This window comes from Engraulis encrasicolus, chromosome 21, assembly GCF_034702125.1.
Source record: "Engraulis encrasicolus isolate BLACKSEA-1 chromosome 21, IST_EnEncr_1.0, whole genome shotgun sequence".
Taxonomy (NCBI): domain Eukaryota; kingdom Metazoa; phylum Chordata; class Actinopteri; order Clupeiformes; family Engraulidae; genus Engraulis; species Engraulis encrasicolus.
This window is the reverse complement of record NC_085877.1, coordinates 2,025,313-2,042,812: the sequence shown is the minus strand read 5'-3', so window position 1 is coordinate 2,042,812 and position 17,500 is coordinate 2,025,313. Positions and strand designations below refer to the sequence as shown.

The following is a 17,500-nucleotide window of genomic DNA, read 5'->3' as shown; positions in this document are numbered from 1 at the left end:
ACGCTTGACGGGTCAAGTATCGACAGGCTGATGAACAGCAAGCTGTGGCCACTCAGCACGCCGGTGAATATAGATTGATGGTTATTGGCCGCTTTTGTGTGCCGACTCTGAGTGACATCAGTTAACCCCGACTGTTGAGGTGATGACTCTCAACTCTGAGAACAAGACCAGAGACATAGAACAAGGAGATGAAAGAAAGCAGCTAACTTATCAAGACCGAGAGAAAGCATGGCTAATGAACAACACATGATTTATTGTATTCTTCTTTGTTACTCGTTGTGCCCAGTTGTTCATTGTAGTATGTTTTCTTTGATCTTCAGTTGATCTTTCCCTCATTGTCTCTCTCCCCCAACCGCACTCTCCCTCTTCCGCTCTTTTTCCTTTTCTCCTCCTCTCCTTCAGACCCTATTCCTTCCTTCTTGCTTTTGCCTGTGCTGTGCCCCCCTTGGGCCAGACTTGAGCTGTGAGGAGAGCATAGAGAGAGGGAGTGTGTGTCGGTGCAGCATGTCTGGGGCCCCTCATGGGCCTCACTCAGTGCCAGCATCATTTGCCGATTTAATTAGTCCCCCTTTGTCACAGAGCCCTTGCTCTCTGTTTCCATCTCTCTCTCTCTCTCTCTCTCTCTCTCTCTCTCTCTCTCTCTCTCTCTCTCTCTCTCTCTCTCTCTCTGAGTGTTCTCTCAAGGCTTGGAGAAACATGTGACTACGTGTTTGTGTTTTGTATGTTCAGTCTGTCTGTGTGTGTGTGTGTGTGTGTGTGTGTGTGTGTGTGTGTGTGTGTGTGTGTGTGTGTGTGTGTGTGTGTGTGTGTGTGTGTGTGTGTGTGTGTGTGTGTGTGTGTGTGTGTGTGTGTGTGTGTGTGTGTGTGTGTGTGCGCGCATGCTCGCGTGTGTGTGTGTGTGTGTGTATTGTGGGGGTGATGCTTGGCTTAGTGCCTCACGTACATTTTCAAATGAATTTGAAGCGAAGACCATGTTCCAGTGGGCCTCTGAATTTCCCACGGCTTTCATCTCAACAGACCCCTGCTTATTTGTTGATTCACAAACACATGCTCATTGGTTTCTGAAAGCCCCCGACTGGGCAGCTGCTCCATCTGACTCCAACATCCACAGTCAGACTTGGTCTTGCATGTGGATTTTTAACCCAACACACACACACACACACTCCCTCTCACCCTATTTACTCTTACTATTCGTTCAAGGCCATGGCTAATCAGATGGCGTGTTCAAAGATGCTGTGCTCTCTGAAATTGCATTGTGCAATATATCTTCACAATTTCAGTACAACTGTGGTGGGTTAGTCAGTGACAGTTATGTTTCCATGTGTGTGTGAGGCTTGCTGGCGTGGCCAATCCAATTGGTCCGTGTATTTGGAAACAAGTGAGTGAATTTTGATTAATCCTTACTTACCCTTATGTCTTTAATCATTTCCTCAGGTAGGTTTGGTATTACAGACATCAAATCCTAAATATATTTATTAATCTTGTCTTTGACAGTCTTAAATAAGTGATCTGAACAATTGTCTGCCGCTAGTTAGGATGCTAGGTGGCTATCGTCAAGATAGGACAATTTAGGGAAAGCTGTTTTGTAATATATTTTTTTTCCTGAATACTATCCTAAAGTGTCATTGCCACGAGATAATATTCTCCGTTTAGGACGTTTCTGTAATACAGCCCCAGGTTTGTATATCACCTCCAGTACCACCTCAAAGCTGTGGCAGCCTACTCACCACCATGCCATTCGCCTGACAGCAAAAGAAAGGTTGTGATGGAGGTGCTTGCAATCTCCTCTCTTGTGTGAACAGGAAGACACGTTCGCCCACTCTGTCCGTTTTATGGACACATGAAAGCAAGAGTATCTGCTTGTGTTTCACCGTTTCCCATGGCACTGACAACCCCCTTTGAGGTGGCAGGCTCAGTAGTGACTCATCGTGTTTGCACAGAACCTCAGTGCAGAACAGGTGAACACTCTGGAACACAACCTGACGCCACATAAGTCAGATAGAGGGAAGCGCTGCTGGTGCATTTCTAAATCACTTTTGATCGTATTTGTTGATTTACTTTGCACAACTTTTAGTACTTTTAGTACAACTCATGTCAACAGAACCACACCCTCTACAAAATGTGATGAAATATGAATCATATCTAACTTTTATAATGGGATGAAACAGATCTAAATAGCAGAACATGTGTGCAGGAGAAGGAGGTTGGTGGGAGTTCATGTCATAAATTGACCTCAGGGCAAGATTTGAACCTAGGTCTCCATGGCCACACACCTTTATATGATGCAAGCGCTGTAGCCAGCTGCTCCACTGCAATCTTCCCACCTATAGCTATGAAAAATAATGGGCTCTTATTCAGAGCACTACAAACATCAGTAAATGTTATATATTTAAACTATAACGTGAGAAAAGATGGGTGGGGGAGACTTCTCAAGTATTTGCTAATTCCAGGAACACAAAGCTGAGCGCCATCGACGACAAATTGCTGAGGGTAATTACTGGATGTTCCTGCAAAGTAATGTTTTCATTGACTAAGCACAATAATTGTCTATGCCTTGTTAACACTCAGACACAGCTCAGTAATTGCTCCACAATGAAGCAAACAAATGCTCAGATTGCAAACAATGCCATTTCATACACTGGAGGAGATGAAAGCTTTTTGAGTTGAGATGTCTCAGACAAGTTTTCAAGAAAAACAGATGTTACCTGGAAGGAGCTCCTGTATACACAGTATTCCCTTATCAATGCAAAGGCATACACCCACACACCTGCACACCCCTCAGACTTCATGTCAACTTAGAATTCTATTTGTGTTCTATCTTTGGTCAGTAAGGTTGTTGGCCTTGAATTATAGGGTGTCACTGAGTTCGTTTACATGCAGTTCAGTATCCCGAATAGAGCTCCGAAGTGGGTGACGACGAGTTGTATGCGCAGATTAGCATTTTCACGGAAATCCGGTTTCCAGGAATATAATTTGTAACATTGGGCTAACAAAAATATAAGACAAATGTTAACAGCCGTCATTGGCCTACCCCCACATCCTTTCCTTGGTATCAAATGGACCAGCACAACAACACGTGTGTATTTATCAACCTAAACATAACAATAATAAAGTAATATTGCTATACCTTGGCTACTCGTGAATTTTTGGGAACTACATCTCACATTCTCGTGTGAGCTATAGTCGCATGAGCAAACTTCTCCTCGATGGTAAGTTTTGAAAGTATACTACTAAACCAATGCGATTGGAGTAATTGCAGTTATGGCACTATTTACGTTTTATCAAAAGAGTGTTACCAGGAGTGACAAACAACCTGTATCAGAGCTTAGTTAGAAACATTTCCAAAGTCTAGCACTAGGAAGGTTTGTGGCGGTTTGCCGTGGGTTACCATGGTCACGGCTCGTGAAATCTCCCTCCTGTGCCTATTTTCCACTACCGGTTTTCTGATAGGCCTACAACTCGACACAGCGCAACTCGGCCACCACTTTTTGCTTCACGATTGAGCTGTGCCGTGCCTATTCAAAAAGCAGAAAGTTGCAACCGAGTTACGCTGTGTCGAGCTGCAGTGGAAAAGAGGCACTGTAGTCTGCCAGTTTTCCGGGTTAAGCATGTGATAGCAACATCGTATTTATGTCGGCGTTTGACACAAAATGATCAATCATGTCATCCCTACAGCCTATTTGTAATACCCTCATCAGTTTGCGGGGGTTCGCTAATCGCGTGTTTGCACACACACCTTATTTGAGACTGGTCCCCATTCCATCCATTCCATTCCCCATCCACGTTCGCAAATGGGAACCGGAAAATCCTTCAATGCTAACAAGAAATACTACAGTCTGCTACATGTTTCCGAGTGACTTCGGAGCTATATATGATCGGGCTATAAAGGATCTCAAATTTGCGTTTGAGCATATAGTACACCTTTTCCCGACTTCAGTATCCTGAGAATAAGCCCTTATTCTTCTTTCTATAGTAGATGTTATGTGTTGCATGACTGTTGCATAGCTGTGTTGTCTAAACACAATCACATTGACATCATTAACTTAAGTGGCTGACGAAGGCCAGGATTCCTGTAACTTGATGATTCCCAGTAAGAATTACAAGGCTCTAATCAGATCCATATTCAGTTGGAGCTAAAACCCCTACGACTGTTGATTTAGGGAGCTGGATTTCAGCACTCTTTTTTGGGATGGGAGTCTGTATAGTGTCACCCACTGCTTCCAGCTGCAGAGAGATACACATTGACAAATAACAAGTAGGAGAAGTAGAGTGCTATCTTCCTCTTTGTCTCCTCTCCGTAGCATCCATCCTCTCTAATCTCTACCAAAAACTATGTTTTTCCACCACCGCTACCATCACCAGCACCAGTACCCCTCATTCCCCACAAGCTGCTTTCAGTCTCTCTCTTTGGGATGAAATTGTCCCTAAAGAAGCCCCGTTCTGATTACATCCACTTATGAAGCTCAGCTGAAGATCATCGTGCAGCTGTGGTGTGGAGTGGCAGGGAGGGAGTATTGGAGGCCGACCCAGAGTTCAATGTGACAGCAGGCTACAGGAATCACATCCTGGGAGCGGAGATGTTCAACTGTCCTCTCTCATTAGGGCCTAAAAGACACAGTGTTGTTTGGAAATGTCATCCTTTCAACTCCCATTTGTTTACTGACCCATTTGTTCCTTCTTATCTGATTTTTTTTCTTTCTCAGACATCTGTGCAGAAGCGCACGCATGCACGCGCGCACACACACTCACACAGACACACACACACACACACACACTCCCTTCATCCCTCCCCACCCCTCTACATTTCTCTCACAACCTTGTGCCAACTGTGCCAACAACAAACAAAGACTGCACGTTCAGTGCCAATGTCAGATCCAAACAGCTACATCAGGAGTCAGCATGTCACGAGGCAGCCTCATCAAAGTGAGTTATGCCTGATCCCTCTCTAACCTCAGCCCCAATTCCCATCTCCACCCCCTGCCTGGCACGCTAAGGGAGGGCATGACCTACACATAAAGCCCAACCCTCCCAGTTCCCCAATCCACATGCCTTGCACTGCTGTTTGCAATCTTCTTCCCTTTCCTTTCATTTTGGCACCTCATGTCCTTGACTTCATTTGCAGCTGTGCATCAAACGTTGGTGGGTTACACTGGGGTAACACACTCACAGATACAGGCACATGAACACAAATGTACCCACGCACACACGCACGCACTCCCAATATGAGATGTTCATATGTTTCAGACGATCTACTGTATTTACAAGCCAGGCTGCGCCTTCAGCTTCGCTTCTAGTCAGGCCAGGAGCAAAACAAATATTGTTTCTGAGCTCCAGAAAAATCAAGAACTCCTCCAACTTTATTGGGAAGCAAACAACCAGTAGCAAACCAAGGGAGGCAGGTCACCCATGCCGTTTGGGAAATGTCAATTGTTATGCTCTTGGTCAGACCAAGTCTCGAAGAGATTTGAAAGTCGATGATAATCAGGCTAGTATTTACAGCCACATGAGACATGAAACAGAGGCCTTTGATTTGAGGACTTTAAGGTTTTTTGTTCTTTTGCATTATCAGACCAAGTGCTATCACTTCCTTTAAAAGCGTGTACGTGGCAAAGTCTAATTGAGCGGATTGTGCATGTTTGCCCTTTTCTTGCCCTTTCAATAAAGAAATCAAACATTGATTAAAGCAGAGGGGAGGCAACACAGGAGATGTGATCTGCCAAAGTCTAGTCAGAGAATGAAATGTCAGATGCAAATTTGCTTTTGTGATTCGCCACAGGCAGTTTACTCAGTGTGTGGGCTCACATTGGGGTTGATGCAAAGACACACACATGGACGCATGCACACACGCACACACGCACGCGCACACACACACACACACACACACACACACACACACACACACACACACACACACACACACACACACACACACACACACACACACACACACACACACACACACACACACACACACACACACACACACACACACACACACACACACACAGGCACACATAGGCACACACAGGCACACAAAGACACAACGACACAAGATAAGGCAAGTGTATTTTTAGTATGCATACTCACACACTCCCAAAAGATAAGGTGGCACAAGTATATTTACTGAATATATTGCATGCACAATGGATATTTTTCCACTTCGTCACTTTATTTACATCAGGAAATGAAAAATTCCAAAGTAACTAATGAAGTAACATGAGCAGGGAGTTGAGTAGGGTTAATATATTGTTACTCTAAAGCATCTTCAGACATCCACTATGACCAATATGACACCAAAGGCCCCAATTTGTGTGACCTTCTCCTTATCTTGTCAGATCTTTCACCTTGACACCGGAGTTGTCATATGAAAATGACACTATATGCTAATACAGTTACAGCATGCTAATTTCTGCATTCAGGACCAAGACCATTTACATAATATTCTGAACATCAGTGGAAGACATTATACATAGCTCAAGCACAACTGGAGGGCATCCTGACTAGCTTGTAGAATCCATGGTAGGGAATAGGATTGTTTTAACCTCTGTGTGCATTAATTGTCTGATGCTCTCATTAAAAAGTTAATGCTACTTATTATTCATATACAGGACACACACACGCATACACACAGACTCTGGCAGTGTTGGCAGTTTGAGTTAAGATGTGGGGCTGGCTGGGATAGGTAGGAAGATGGAGCAATCAGGTCCTGGAATGAGCTGTTGACTGTGGCCAAGAGAGTGGAGCAGGGCTCTCTCTGAGTCCCACAACACATTGTGTCTTCCAGCTGCTAATGTCTTTGATCTCTCTCTCTCTCTCTCTCTCTCTCTCTCTCTCTCTCTCTCTCTCTCTCTCTCTCTCTCTCTCTCTCTCTCTCTCTCTCAGGGAGCTTCTTGGTGAAGACTTCACAGAAACCCATTACAGCCAAGATGGAACGCCGGTGACCCTTACGTCTAATCAGACGGTAAGACCAAGAGGAAATGAAACTGAAATTCCAACTGTATTCCTCCACCTCCTTATCTCTGGCTTTTCTTCATCTCTTCTCCTACTCTACCTTTCCCTTTACCTCACTCTCGCATAACCCTGTGTGGTTTTGGGGAGGTCAGAGTCCATCCTCACGTCCACCACTGCTCTTATCTTTTCTTCCACGCTGGCTGGGCCTCACACATCGTGATGTTTCAGTGTCATATCGTTGACAAGCGAATTGGTTTGGTTATCACAAGGTTCTTTTCCGCATGAGCTGTGTTTGCACACACAGACACAGTGCTTTTAGACGGAGACATTTCTATCTTCGTTCTTATTATCGCTTCTCTTTTCACTTCTTCAGTGTGAAAAATAATGATACATATACCTGGATGAGTGCTGCCGTACCTGAAGTGTCTTCTTGTGACAGACACACATTTGTACGTCCATAAGACTTGCCTATTTTGTATCACATTTGCATACAACTCAGTACGCACACACACACACACACACACACACACACACACACACACACACACACACACACACACACACACACACACACACACACACACACACACACACACACACACACACACACACACACACACACACACACACACACACACCATCTCCATCTTTAATGTACATGCCATCATATTACACTGTTACAAATACAATCAAGAAATTCAACCTGGAGTGCATCTCAGGAGTCAGTCGCTCCTGTCCTCAAGGCTGCTGCTGGCAGGGCTGCTGACAACTTTGGCTGGGCCCAGGACAAAGTCATCTGAAAGGGCCCCCAGTGCAGCACATACCTGTACAATGTAATGAGGACTTAATTCTGGGCCTCCTCTCTCCAGGGGCCTGGGACAACTATCCCCTTTCTCCCCTTCTGTGCCCCCCCCCCCCCCCCTGCTGCTGGTAATGGGACCTGAGCAGGAAAAGCACAGCAATATTCAGATCCACACTCAGAATGGCAAGAGCATTACTGAGCATGTGTTTCCTCTTTGATGTAGTACTGCACTTCTCATGCATTTTTTGTGTCACCTTCAAGAATTAATTTGTCTTTTTCCTTCTTTTTTTTCTTTTTTTTCTATCTTGGTTTTATTCCATGGCTGAGCACCACTAACAAGCAGAGAGAGCCGCTAAGCCCAGTAATTGAAGCAATTCTCCGTGTGTGCTGCTATAGGCCAATTTTAGCACAAGCAGAAGACTTTTATAAATGAAGTCGCTGCTCAGCTGCTGTAGGCATGACACACTATTAAGGAACGTAGCCGTTCGTTTGGGAAATCTTTTGGTTTTATTTTTCGAGAAGCACAGCAACAAAGTCGCACAGTATCATCGTTTAGGGTTTACCCAGCGATAAATGTTCCCATGTCTTTTTTCCTTTTTAGGAGTATAAAGAAGGAGGACTGATTATGCAAAAAAGTTTTTTCATCTTTTTTCTTTCAGTGATGATGTCCATTTCCCAGGTGGATGAGGACTTGTCAGGGCCATCACCTCTGCAGCCTCTGCAGTAAAGCACTGCAGCACACTGCACTTCTTTCTATGCTTTCTAAGCTTATCTCCTTTCTCAATTTCGCAATCTCCCTCTCTCTCTCTCTCTCCCTCTCTTTCTAGTTCAACTTACACAGTTACTTCACACCCCAAATCTTGTGTGAGTAGCAGTGTCTTTCTCTCTGCCATATACGTAGTTGCACCTTCCTCGAGATGTGTTAATTAAGCGGGCTTGCGGAGCAAGAGCAGAGCTCTTGCAGAGCAAGGCCCGATTATAGTAATCTCTAAGTCCTGTTTATTATTGGTTCTCTTGTACAGGGACAGTAAAAATAGAAAATGGATCTCCTCCTAGGCCTTTCGAGATAGAGACACCGTTCAAACACTAAAACGACCGGCTCGGCTTGGAGATCGCGTTTCGTTATAGGCTTCTCCGTGTCTCTTGTCGTTTTCCCGTTTTTGGCGATTTAGTGAAAGCCTGGGTCCCCATTGGAAACAGTGGTGGAACCTCCATGAACCAAGGTTCCGCCACTCTAGAGATTAGAGTGTAGGAGGCTTTTTCGGTCATAAAACATCAACACTTAGTTTAGTTTAGTTGACGCGTTGTTAGCGAGCTCTATGGGATGTCTCAAAATTGTCAAAGTTTCATCTCCCAAATCCCAATACTTTTTAAATGGCAGGTTTATAAAAAAAACAGGCCTGGCTCTATGGAGAATCCCAGTCTTTCGAAAAGGGCATTTTTCAAGAGATCAGCGCATGTCCCACACGGAGGTCCATTTGTGCCTGAAAAATTTAACCTATAAACTTCATTCAAAGACTGTTAGAGAGATCACAAGCATGACTCCGATCTGTGAAAAGGACACGTGCCAACTCCTTTTAGTTTTTTTACAACGATGTTGTAAAGACAAAAAACTCATTCTCATTTTCTCCCCTGTTAAAGGCTCAATACTAACTGTCTTTCAGTCAATCACAACAGGTGCAGCCAGTGAAGGATTCCATTTCAACTGTCACTGTCTCAAGATTCCATTCTTAACGAGCAGGTGCGAGCAAGCATTCTAGAAGTCCATTGTTCAGCTCTGCAATGCAATGTAATATAGTCTTGCTGGACTATGCATGACAATTAACTGCTTGGCTTAGTGGTAATGCATGCTGCTGCATTAGATTGGAGGTTGAGGGTTCGAAACCCACATGAAGCAATGTTGATTTTCTAAATTGTATCATATGCAGCGTTCCTTGGCCGACTTAAAATGCCATACATGTATATCATTTAGTATGGATGGCAAATGTGCTGAATTACAGATATTGAGGTGGGGGTTTCGAAACCCAGTCAAAGCCATGTTGATTTTCAAAATTACATCATATGCAGTGTTCCTTGGCCAACTTAAAGTGCCATGTATGTCATTTAGTATGCATGGCAAATGTGCTGGATTACAGATATGGAGGTTGGGGGTTCGAATCCCAGTCAAAGCCATGTTGATTTTCAAAAGTATATCATATGCAGTGTTCCTTGGCCAACTTAAAATGCCATGTATGTCATTTAGTATGAATGGCAAATGTGCTGAATTAGGGATATGGGGGTTGGAGGTTCGAACCCCAGTCGAAGCCATGTTGATTTCCAAAATGATATCATATGCAGTGTTCCTTAGCCAACTTCAAATATCATGTATCGTATGTCATTTAATATCAATGGCAAAGGGGTTGGATTACAGATATGGAGGTTGTGAGTTCTAATCCCGCTCGAAGCCATGTCGATTTTCAAAATTATATCATATGCAGTGTTCCTTAGCCAACTTAAAATACCATGTATGTCATTTAGTATATCCCCAAAACGCAGAGCTACAGCACTTTCAAGATGGCTGAATCCAAGATGGCTGAATTGTTTGGCCCATAACTTCTGACTGGGTGGATGGATTTTTCCCAACATTTCTTTTAGCTTTGTTTTCTCAATAGTACTTTTTTTCATCTCTGCCCCAAAAGGCAAGCCCGCTTCCAGCATTTTCTGTGAGAATGCATTTCTAGTTATTCTCTGTCTCTGTCACTGAGCTTTTTTCATCTCTCTCAGAGCGCTTCCACATTCACGAGGGGTCTGAGAATGTCAGTTTCTATTAAGTTCACGAGCATCTCCGCTCCCCGCAGCAAAGAGCTAGAACGGTGCCAAAGACAAAGCCATTTCCCTTTTGCTGAAAGCAGTGAAGTTAAGCACAGATAGTCGCCCCTTCTGCACTCTCTCTCTCTCTCTCTCTCTCTCTCTCTCTCTCTCTCTCTCTCTCTCTCTCTCTCTCTCTCTCTCTCTCTCTCTCTCTCTTCAATCAGGTTTAGAAATGAAGTGGTATTTGACTTACACCCTTTTTCTGGCTCTAAATTTGAATGATACGGGCTTATATGCTGGGAATGCTGGTAAACACACTCGTGATTAAAAAAACATCGTGATTAAAAAATGTATTCACCTAATCATGATAAACACATTCATTTTGACAGCCCTACTGTAGTTTGTACTGTTTTTATTTTTTGAAGTTTGAATAATTCATTTTTTCCCTCGTTAATGCCTTCTCTAAGCCTGATAAGTTGTTTTTCCTCCAAAATCATTTTCTCACTCCTTCATAGTTGCTCTTTGACTTTCTCCTGCTTCTATTTCTTCTCTAAATCACTCTGTCCTTTTCTTTTTCCATTCTTCATCCGTTTTCCTCTTGATCTTACCCCTCTTTCCCATTTCTCTACATCACCTTGCTTGTCTTTCTCCCTTTATTTTTTCTAATTTGCATTCTTCTTTTTCCTCTCCATCGCTCTGTAGCTTTTTGCCATCTTTTATTTCTTACATTTCTTTATCTATCTTTCTCTCTCTCTTCTTTTCTTTTTCTTTTACTCTGCCTCTCTCTAGGTGTTCTTAACAGCTGTGGAATCCCCAGATTCAAACTATACACATAATAAAGAACAAGTGTGTGATGTCGAAGTTTAGCATCTGAATCCAGGTTGTAGATCTCAGCTGTGGTGGACTCATCTCCAAAACCCGTGGTGTTGGTACTCTCTACATCTGGAATGAACGCAAAATGTACTTTGTGTGATGGAAGTTCAGTGACCATTTGCACTCAGAATCATTTCATTTTGTTCATTTCATTTATTGTTTATTTAAGAAGAATGTCCGCACACTGCTCCCGTGTTGCTTTTTTTTTTTCTCAAGTGAGCGCTTTCGAGCTTTCGCTCTTCATCAGACTTGTCAGTCTGATGAAGAGCGAAAGCTCGAAAGCGCTCACTTGAGAAAAATAAAAAAGCAACACGGGAGCAGTGTGCGGACATTCTTCTTATTTCTACAATACTTTGGCCTTTTGTCATGCACCTGCGTCTTGGATGTGCGCACCACTAACCTACTGATTTATTGTTTATTTGACAGGGACAGTGCAAACATACAATTTAGCCAGATTATAGCCCTAAGGCTAATTTCATCTGTAGACCCTGGACAGGAAGGTGTTAAGATAAAAAAGGATTAAAATAATGATTAAAAAATGTGACAATAATACAATGGGTACTCTAATTGCAAATAGGCCTACATTATATTACAAGGTCAGTCCATCACCTCACATTGCTTAAGGGCTTATGAGTGGATGAGCCTAAAGCCCTAAATCAGCTCATCTTGGAAGTGGACATCACATAAAACATTCAGGAAGTGAAGACCCTGCTGCATGCTGCATACCACCAATTACAAAACTAGCAGATCCTAATGAATGCACAAATCATTAGACAGGTGCAATATACAGTAAAGCACATGAGCCAGGATTAGAGAAGTCATTAGTAAAGTCAGCTTTGCTCTAGGGTAGAAGGAATACATGGCAGGGTTTTTAGTAGCATGCAGCAACTCCACTATGTCAGATCCTTTAAATTGTTGGAGACTGGTTTGCACGCAAAACCACCAGAAGCCACCTCCATGCCCTGGGCCACACAATCATGAAATATGAAACCCACTCCGAAGAACCAATAATGCCTAACTTCAGAATGAAACTGTCAGTGGCTCCCTGCATCATTTTCAGGGGAAAATATATTACATCGTCCACTTTGCACAATGGAGGACAAATATTTTGCAAAGCATAGCAGCTTGCTGATCAGGACTAAAGACAGGACATTGCATGTGTGTGCGTGTGTGCGTTTCTAAGTAAATGCATGTGGGAGCAGTGCAGTGTGAATGATGATGTATGGTCAACCACAGCTCAGCATTTGAATTCTGCCTTGGCTTTGGTGGAAGTCGCCACGGCAGCAAAAGCTTCGAATAGCCGCCGTACACTTTCACTCAACAGCTTCATGTAGCACCTGTCCGTTTCTGCACTGCATCACAGTAAAGGGCAGTGGTGTAGTCTACGTAGAACGCGGGTATACAGAGTATACCCACTTTTAAATTTCAGGGATTTCAGTATACCCACTTAAAATTGATTGATCCATTATTTTGAATGGCACAAATATATACAGTATACCCACTTCAAAAAATGCTCCAATATACAGTATACCCACCATAAAAAAGTAGACTACACCACTGGTAAAGGGGCATCAAATACTTGTCATTCCAGCCACCGAGAAAACCTTTAACTCGGATTCCCTCTCCTGGTCTGGCTGTATTATAGATGACACACTTTCACAGATCAGTAAGCTTCCCCGTGCCCCACTCTTTTAACCTCTGACCTGTCATGCGTGAAGACATGGAGACAACTGCTGTTTACAGGAAAGTGTATTGTTTGAAAACCGTCTCGATGCTTAATTAAATGGTCAGCTACAGCAAGCAAGCTATTGTTTTCTTACCATAAATTCTCATTTTTTTGCTATGAGCATCTTGGTGACACCAGTGCTCCCATAAACTGTCTGTGTGCTGGAGAAGCAACACATTAGTTCCAGGCTATTATCCTTTCATTATAATCAAGCTCCCGCGGGCTTAATTGGTAATTGGAAAATTTGACACTAATTTGCTGTATATTTTTGTTCCTATGCAAATGAACTGTGCATTCTGTGGGGACATCACAGAGGATTGATGATAGATTGTGTGTTGTTTTTACCCCTTCACCACGCTCACCCAGCCCCTTTTTGTTGTTTTTAAAAGTGTGCTGTTGTTGCCGTGGCAAAAACACAATTAGGGGCCTTAAAAGAAAGGAAGAAGAAATAAGAAAAATTACCCTGGTATTTTCTATCTTGCTCCCTGTTAGATCCAGTAGCACTTTATGAAGGCCCTCTTGCCTCAAAAATATCATTACTTTAATGGTTTCATTGCTCACATAATCTCACCAGAAACACATTACTGGCCTGAAGAAGCTCTCAGAGCCAAGTGCAGGGAAGCTAGTCGGTCCCCACAGAGGTGAACTGATTCATCCCTTCATCATCGCCTGAACCCAATAAGTGGAGCACCAGTCACGAGGTCTTTTTTTAGAAATAAAAATAATAATCATTTTATATACGCAGGCTCACAAGCACGCAGTTGTGTGAGGCTGGCCGGCCAGACTGAGCTCTCCCTCGGGCTCATTTTGTGAAAATGAGAACATTAAAGGACAATCACTTCACCCTCCCCACTTCCTGCCTCTTTCTCCCTCTCCCTTTCTCCCTCTCTTTCTTATCCCTCTCATTCTCTATCCCTCTCTCTTCCTCTGTCACTGTATCGCCAATCCTTTGCCTCCTCTCTACACCTCATTTGCCAAGTAAGGGGGGAGGGGGATACCCACTTACAAAGTCATCTTCCAGTTTGGGGCCAGCACTTCTCCCCACCAAGATGAGCCTCTGTGGCTTAATACATAAGGAAGTGATCCAGAGTCTAAACTAGCTGTGTTCTCAGAGTTTCCACACAATCTCTGTCTGAACAACAATTATGTTGTATGTCCCCCACACACGAGTGCCTCTGTCTTTGTCTCTTGGTTAAGGGCTCTCTAGGTGTTTGGATAACTCCTCAGCCATCTAGAAAAAGCTCAGGCTTTATTGCATCTAGTGCTATTGGTTCATCAGATGTTAGAGATGTAATGTAGACGTCTGCAGGGAAATCTACTGTATTGCCTTGCTCCTGGCTTTGCTTACTTACTGATGCAGCCTCAAAAGGCCTCATAACTGTTTATCTAATTCTGTTTATCATGCTGTCGCATCAGGCATAATTTGAAGCACGCCCATGCTCTGACACTTTTCAGATCCCTGTTGCACTGATATCTACCATAAGGGACAGCCCTGGCGGAATCTTAATGCTAAACAGTCACATGGTAGGTAGGCTACAAGGACAAAGAGACAGCTTAACCCATTGATGCTGGATGTTGCGTTGAACATTGGCCCTGGCGGCTTGAGTTGCATGACGCAACATTCAGGCTCATGAGATTCAAGACCATTTTTTTTGTCTTGGTATGTTAGAGCTGAATGAACACATTCTAATGCAAGATGAGGGTCTTAGCATTTAAATGCAACTTATTGCATGTTTTTATGTGTTTCAGAGGCTGAGATACTTCGTTTTTTATTGGCTGAGAGCAACTTTTCTTAAAAATGGCTTTTGCATTCAGCAGCCTTTTTTGCAAGTGTTTTGGGTATTAATGGGTTAAATAAGATTCTATAGCTTTTTTCACATGTAATGTTCTGTCCGTTGGTTGCCCAAACTTGATTTATCTAACTTTCAGTTTGGAATGGACTCTTCTTTTGAGCACTCCTCTTTTGTGTTTTTTCATTTCTATCGCTCCTGGACGATGTTATGCGCTCGTTTCAGTTGTAATATCCTGCTTCTGCAACTGTGGAGCTGAACGCAGATGTTTAAACACTTAACCCAGAAACCCACTGACCCTCCTTGGACACAAAAGGCCCAGTGTGTCTATGTGTGTCTATGTGTGTCTATGTGTGTGTGTGTGTGTGTGTGTGTGTGTGTGTGTGTGTGTGTGTGTGTGTGTGTGTGTGTGTGTGTGTGTGTGTGTGTGTGTGTGTGTGTGTGTGTGTGTGTGTGTGTGTGTGTGTGTGCCGTGTGTGCGCGTGTGCGTGCGCGTGCGCGTGTGCATGCGTGCGTGCGTGCGTGTGTGTGCCTGCACGCTTCAGACTTGGCATTGTAGTAATTGATGCCTCTGGCGTTGGTCCCCCTGGCCGCTTTGCGCCTGATGAATGCTCGGTGTCGGCAGACACAGTAACAGAGGAAATGAGCCCTCTGAGAGAAGCGCTACAGTAAATTCACCTTTGATTTCACTCCTTCTCTGTCACTCCTCTGTCTCCTCCTCTTTCTTTTTTCCTATATGTGTATATTGTGTTTTTCCTTCCCCTGCCCTTGTCAAGCAATGTTCCCTCTTTGTCTGGTATAGACTCAAACATTGGAACCATGCCTGTCTTCTGTAATGGCACAGAGCCTTTATGATTAAAAGGTAACAAGAGTCTGGAAAATAGCTGGTGTTAACCTCTGCCCCTCTTTCTGATTCTTTCTCCCAACAGGATCACTGCTTCTACCATGGGCGAGTGCAAGGCCACCAAGACTCCTGGGTAGCCCTCAGCACATGTTCAGGAATAAGGTAACAGCAACTTTGACCTTCTCTGTTTGTTTCAAGGTATTTGGGGGATCTCACTGTTGCCCATTATGGAACATGTTCTGCAGTCTTTCCATGGAGCAGCGTGGAGCGTGGAGCAGAGTGCAGAGGGCCATGTAGAGAATGTAATGCAGAAGGCCGTGTTAGTGAATGTAACGCAGGCATTGTTGTTGTTGTTTTCCGCCCACTCCGCACAGTGCAGGAAGTTCAGCTGCAGCGTTATGCTAATCGCGTGACTCATGGCACATGCTAATGAATTCTGTCTGAACCGGAGTTCAGAGGATGCACTGAACCCCACGGACTCGTAGGCGTAATGGCAAGATACGCAAGACTAAATACGACTGCAACACAGTTCAAGTGTTTTAAAATCCCTCAACACTTGGCTGTGGGTCAGTAAAATCGGCACGGACCTGAAATGCCAGCGGGAGTTGAACGATTGCACTGTAAGCCTTTCTCCTGGCGCATATGGCAGGAATAAATTGCACCCTTTATTTCTTTAATGAAAATTCAGTCATTATTTCTGTTTTCTTTTAATGCTGTTTTATTTATTAACCATGAAAAAGGCAGCATATGCTGAATAGTTATAGTATTTGCCTGGATGCCTACTGTACTCAGGTGCACCTGCCATATGTTGCCATGAACCCAAGTGCAGGTGTACTGTACTGTATATCTCCAATTATGAACCTCGCCACCACGCCTTGGTAAATGACCTTGGGCTCTCATGCCATGCTGCTAAGTGTAAGTGTATAAACCCAACAGCATTTCTCTTTCCTCTAATCCTTAAAAACAAATTTGCCATTTAAATGTTTGCCTGGTATGATCAACATACCATGGTAATTGACCTTGGCTGCCTACTCGGGTGCACAGTATGCCATATGGTGTACTCTCGCTCCTGTAGCGTATAGACAAGCTGCATGATTCCTGTGTCGTAGCCAAAACGGGCACTGTTTGCCTGTTCCTGCCCTGATTTAGCCTGGGCTAACAGGATTAAAGGATTGTATGTTGACCATGGTGTTTACCAAAGGGAAGCCGGCAAAAAGTCTTTGTCTGAAATAATATTTATTTTCAATTCCGGCCTTGTAGCTATGTGATGGAAATTAAACATCTTTTGGTGTTAGCCTGGACAGCCAGAGGCGAGATGGCCCTGCTTTGTGAAGAGAATTGTTTTTTTATTATTTCCAGCGTTTGATGTGTCAGTGTTTGGTCAATGAGACTTCGGGCAAGGTCATTTAGAATTTTGTCTTGACAGACTTGTTTTATTACCTTTCTTTAGTTGTAGAAGATTCCTCACTTGAAATGCTTGACTTTTTTCGGCCATGGGTATAAGAACAGTTCAAATAATGCTACGCATAGCAGCGTCTTAAGAATGAAAATTCTGCATAAACTCTCCATTTCCCCCAGCCCCTCCCCTTTCATATTGTGCCAATGAAATTGACTTTCATTATTTTCTTTTTTCACTCCATCAAAAACTCTTCAGATCTAAACCAGATCCATTCTTTATTAGAAACTGGGGTGCCCAGTCAGACAGAGAGAGAGAGAGAGAGAGA

The 17,500-nt window shown here is 43.5% G+C and overlaps 1 protein-coding gene across 1 annotated transcript in view; it reads left to right on the top strand.

Moving 5' to 3' along the window:
- adam19a (ADAM metallopeptidase domain 19a) overlaps nucleotides 1-17,500 on the top strand; it is a 145,930-nt gene that overhangs the window by 88,585 nt on the left and 39,845 nt on the right. Inside the window, exons 4-5 of the mRNA XM_063187119.1 lie at nucleotides 6,883-6,961; nucleotides 15,862-15,938. Coding sequence (XP_063043189.1) covers nucleotides 6,883-6,961; nucleotides 15,862-15,938 — 156 coding nt within the window. The remainder of the gene's footprint in view (nucleotides 1-6,882; nucleotides 6,962-15,861; nucleotides 15,939-17,500) is intronic.